General features: G+C 40.7%; 1 protein-coding gene across 1 annotated transcript; it reads left to right on the forward strand.

The window, feature by feature from the left end:
* Positions 1 to 3,584: 3,584 nt before the first annotated feature.
* LOC115524637 (olfactory receptor 56A3-like) lies at positions 3,585 to 4,532 on the forward strand. The gene has a single exon (XM_030331094.1). It carries the CDS (start codon positions 3,585 to 3,587, stop codon positions 4,530 to 4,532), a length of 948 nt encoding a protein of 315 aa, XP_030186954.1.
* Positions 4,533 to 4,782: the final 250 nt, after the last annotated feature.

The following is a 4,782-nucleotide window of genomic DNA, read 5'->3' on the forward strand; positions in this document are numbered from 1 at the left end:
ATCCCGGAGTTTTTACTTTCTGAGGGAAAAGAGAAATAAGAGCGATATTGAGATACACAGAAGAAAGAATAAAAATAAATCAAAAGAAGGGCTTTCAAGAGACAGATGACAATGACACATCATAGGGAATATAGTCAATGGTACTGTAAAAGCTCTGTATGGTGACAGATTGTAGCTACACTTGTGGTGACCATAGCATAATGGATAGGCTTGTCGAAACACATTGTTACACATCCGAAACTAGTGGAAATTTATCTGTCAACTACACTCAAATAAAAAAACTAATGAAAATAAATATATAATAAAGAAACCAATCATGTTTGCTCCAATTATGGAAGAGTATGAAAAATTCACATGAAGTTCAAAATGAAAGTTAAAGAAAGGAACAATCATGGTCCCTAATACACAGTTATACATACATCCTACTTAAATTTTTCTCACTAAAGGGAACATTTCTATTGACTTTTCTCTCTGAAAAACATACTGCATTTTCTCAGGAATATGGTTTTCAGGTTTCTCTTGCATTTTCATCATTATAATGCAATGAGAAAAGTCACGATAAGTTAGTATGAATACATTCATTAGGATGGTTTGGGGGGTACCTATCTAAAAATTGTGTTCTGGAAGCCCATGAGAACTTCTGAGCGAGCTTATTGGACCCATGGAGGGCACCGAGTGTGCACATGCAAATACTGTGAACATGGATGGATTGATGTAAGACCTCTACCCCCAGGAGACTAACTGCGTACAGCACACAGTCCATGTTGGGCTGGATTACCAGAGCTCCTTCCTTTTAGAGAGAAATAAAATCATTTGCTTCTTCTACCTGCCTGCCTGTCTGTCCCAGGAGGACATTCTAGGCACAAGGAATTAGGGATGGAAAGTTCCAAGAGGGCAAAGTCCCTAAGGCTCTGGAGTTATAACTATCCACAGATACTTCAGGAACTAACTGAAACTCCAATATCAGTGGAGCCAGACCCCTGCTCCATGCTCTGTAAGTGAGTCTGAGTAGAGGGTGTCTGAGACGCAGCTATACCAAAATTAGCCAGAGCACAGAGGAGATCTTCCTCTTTAGTCCAGATCTGTGCTCCATTCCATTCCTGAGTCAGTATTGATGAAGTAGTCTGAAAATAGGGCAGTAAACACTGCATCCAGTCTCGGGTCAGGAGGTACATGTGATAACCTGTGCTTGGACCTTTCCTTTTGCCTCCTCTTGCTTCTTTGGATCTTTTCCTGGGTGATGCCAGATATGCAGAGAGTAGGAATTTCTTCATAGGAGATTAATGAGTGGAAGGGGTCAGGAAAGCATATCATTTGGAGCTCAGATTAGAAATTTTTGGGTTTTCATCTGTGAATATGAAAATTTAGGAGTTATGGGCAAAGAATCTGTCCATAAATGCTTGAATCATGACATAGGAACTAAATTTAATCTGTACAACTACAGGACTGAGGACACAGACATAGTTGGAGCGTTAGTGAGAGTCAGAAGATAGTTCCTCAGATTTCAGCTCAATCTAAAGAGTTTCTAAAATCTACTGCTGCCACAAACAGAAAATTATGCACAGATCATAGAGGTATCTGTCACTGTTCACATCAATGATGTCTGAAAAAGTACTTGGGAGAGATGTCTCACAATTCTGTCTGAGTTTATGGAGTTAGGTGTTCCCTAAAAACCCTTCCCTTCTTCAAACAGGGCTTCCATAGTGCTATGCTGGGGCCTGTCCAGCAGCCTGGGAAAAAGTTTGCCCTGCAGGGTCTCTGCTTTTGTCATTGCCCTTCAACCTCACTTGGCTTCTTCATTCTGTCTCTACCTGGAACCAGTAGTTATTAGCTGTAGGTCTTCAGCCCTCATGCTTCATTGGCTAGCTCTGATTGCAATCCAAGATTGAAAGAGAGGAGAAGAAAAACATACATGGTCTCAGATGCTTTACTTCTAGGGTAGGTCAATGCTTGTTGAATCAATTGTAGAATGAAGAATATGTAGGAACATTCCAGAGAAAAGAGGAGAAAGAGTCAGTAAGTAGAAAGAACAGATAAAAAAAAAGTCCTCCTAGGCTGTCCTCAGAAATTCTATCCTGGTGCTAGACACAATTATCCCAAAGTACTTCAGGAGAAAAAGAGAACATACTTCTTCCTCTTTACTTCTCCATGGATACTCATGTCTGAATTGCCATTTCTTCCATGTGGCTGTACTCTCCAAAGCCCATTTCAAGACTTTTACCTCTGTGCATTCAAAGAAACCCTAATTCGTTCCAAGAATACTCTGACACCCTTGAAGAAGGAAAACTTCTTGGAGATGGTAAGATTTGTGTCTCTCTTGCAAGGGTTAGTTGAAACAATTCTGTAGAGAGTAGAATCAGAGAATATAGTAAGCAAAGATCAAATGACTAAACCTAAATGATGAAAATGGTGTTTAGGGTAATATTTTAAATTCAGCAGCCTGATATTGTACATGCTGTGGGTCACTGTGGCAAAGACTGGTCTGAGCTAGTGCTATTAGTTATGCCTCAAACCTATATGTGAATAAATCCTATGAGAAGTTTGACAGAAAGACAGAGTTCAATGAACATAGCGTTCAAGACAGGAGAAGGACCTTAGGTCAAAACTCAAGGCTCAATGTTTTTTCCTATGGGTTTTTATCTTCAGAAATCTCCTGCACTTCCAGTATCTCCCAGCCTTTGTGGCCACTCCACCATGGCAAAGCATAGAACTACTAGACAAGAAAAAATGGATTATTATATTGAAGATATAAAGAGAAACAGAAAGGGGATAAAAGAACTTTAAAGGTAGACTTTATCACCTTCACACTATTGCAATCAGAATAATCAAATTTCATCTTGTTCCATGACTGGTATCACTCTCTCATACCTATGTGTTATTGCCTAGGCTCCTTTTAAGACTCTTTCTTCCAAAAGTTAAGAATCCTACAAATATAAACATGTATAGGGGAGGGGCAGTTATTTGGCAGGACCATACCAGCCTAATTACAATCACTTTTTAGACAAAATGAAAATTATCCTACGTTACTTTCAGGGTACCATTTTAAAATATAATTAAACTCCATTTGAAAACTCAGAATGGGGGTGCCATGGACAACTAGGGACATTCACCTGAGTCCCTATTTGTGCCAGTTTCAACTACTCACCTGCACACATTGTTATGGTTAAATTATCATATAGTAGTCTATATGGTCATTAAAGAAAATCAAAACCCAAAGGAAGAAACTTGTAAGAACAAATTTAGCAACTCACTGGTCACAAAGTGGTTCTAAAGTAATTTTGTCCCTCTCTTTACTTTTGGCAAAGATACAACAATTCTATTAATAATCATCCTTGAAAGAATCAAGCATGTATAAGTAAACCATATTACCTCAGTTCTCTATACTGTTCACTGGTAAAATCATCCAAGTAGCAAGGCACAAAAGATAAACAGATGAATTCACATGGCTCTGGATAACCCGAGGCTTGTGCATTTCACCTAGGTGAAGCAAATTTTTCTAAATCCAGGTGTCTTGACTCAGTATCCAATTTTTATCTTAATTTTACAGATCACTAAAAGAAATCTATAGAAATACATGACAAAATATGACAGCGCACCAAAATGGCACCATCTCCTCTGAGATTTCAGACTTCCTCCTGAATTGTTTTGCCAGGTCGCCTAGCTGGAAATTCTGGTTGTCCCTGCCCCTCAGCCTCCTCTTTCTTTTAGCCATGGGGGCCAATAGTGTTCTCCTGATCACCATCCGGCTGGAGGCATCTCTGCATGAGCCATTGTACTACCTGCTCAGCCTCCTCTCCCTGTTGGACATCATTGTCTGCCTCACCGTCATCCCCAAGGTGCTGGCTGTCTTTTGGTTTGACCTCAAGTCCATCAGCTTCTATGCCTGCTTCCTCCAGATGTACATCATGAACTGCTTCCTTTCCATGGAGTCCTGCACATTCATGGTCATGGCCTATGACCGCTATGTAGCCATCTGCCACCCACTGAGGTACCCATCCATCATCACTGACCAATTTGTAGCCAAGGCTGCTGTCTTTATTTTGGCCAGGAATGGCATTTTAACAGTACCTATCCCCATTCTATCATCCCGACTCCATTATTGTAGGACAAATGTCATTGAGAACTGCCTCTGCGCCAATATGTCTGTCTCCAGGCTCTCCTGTGATGATGTCACCATCAATCGCCTCTACCAGTTTGTCGTAGGATGGACCCTGCTAGGATCTGACCTCATCCTCATCTTTGTCTCCTATACCTTCATACTGCGAGCTGTGCTGAGACTCAAGGCAGAGGGTGCTGTGACCAAGGCCCTGAGCACATGTGGTTCCCACTTCATCCTTATCCTCTTCTTTAGCACCATCCTTCTGGTCTTCGTGCTCACTCTTGTGGTGAAGAAGAAAGTCTCCCCTGATGTGCCAGTCTTGCTCAACATCCTCCACCATGTCATTTTCTCAGCCCTCAACCCCATTGTGTATGGGGTGCGAACCCAGGAGATCAAGCAAGGAATCCAGAGATTACTGAAGAAAGTGTGGTAATAAGGACAATTGGATCTCGGCATTCCTCACATAAAATGAGTTTTGAATCAATAATGGGTGAGTGGGCTTAATCATATCTATGAATTGCAATCTCAAAATGGGTAACTTGAATATTGTGTCTTCTTTAAAAACTTAAGCTTCACTGTTAAGTTTCCCTTTTCTCACTTCTCCTTTAGGAATATCTTTTGCCCCTTTTGCCTTTTCCCATACATATTATCCTATATTGACAAAATACTGAGATTCCTTGGGG

Source organism: Lynx canadensis, chromosome D1, assembly GCF_007474595.2.
Source record: "Lynx canadensis isolate LIC74 chromosome D1, mLynCan4.pri.v2, whole genome shotgun sequence".
Taxonomy (NCBI): Eukaryota; Metazoa; Chordata; class Mammalia; order Carnivora; family Felidae; genus Lynx; species Lynx canadensis.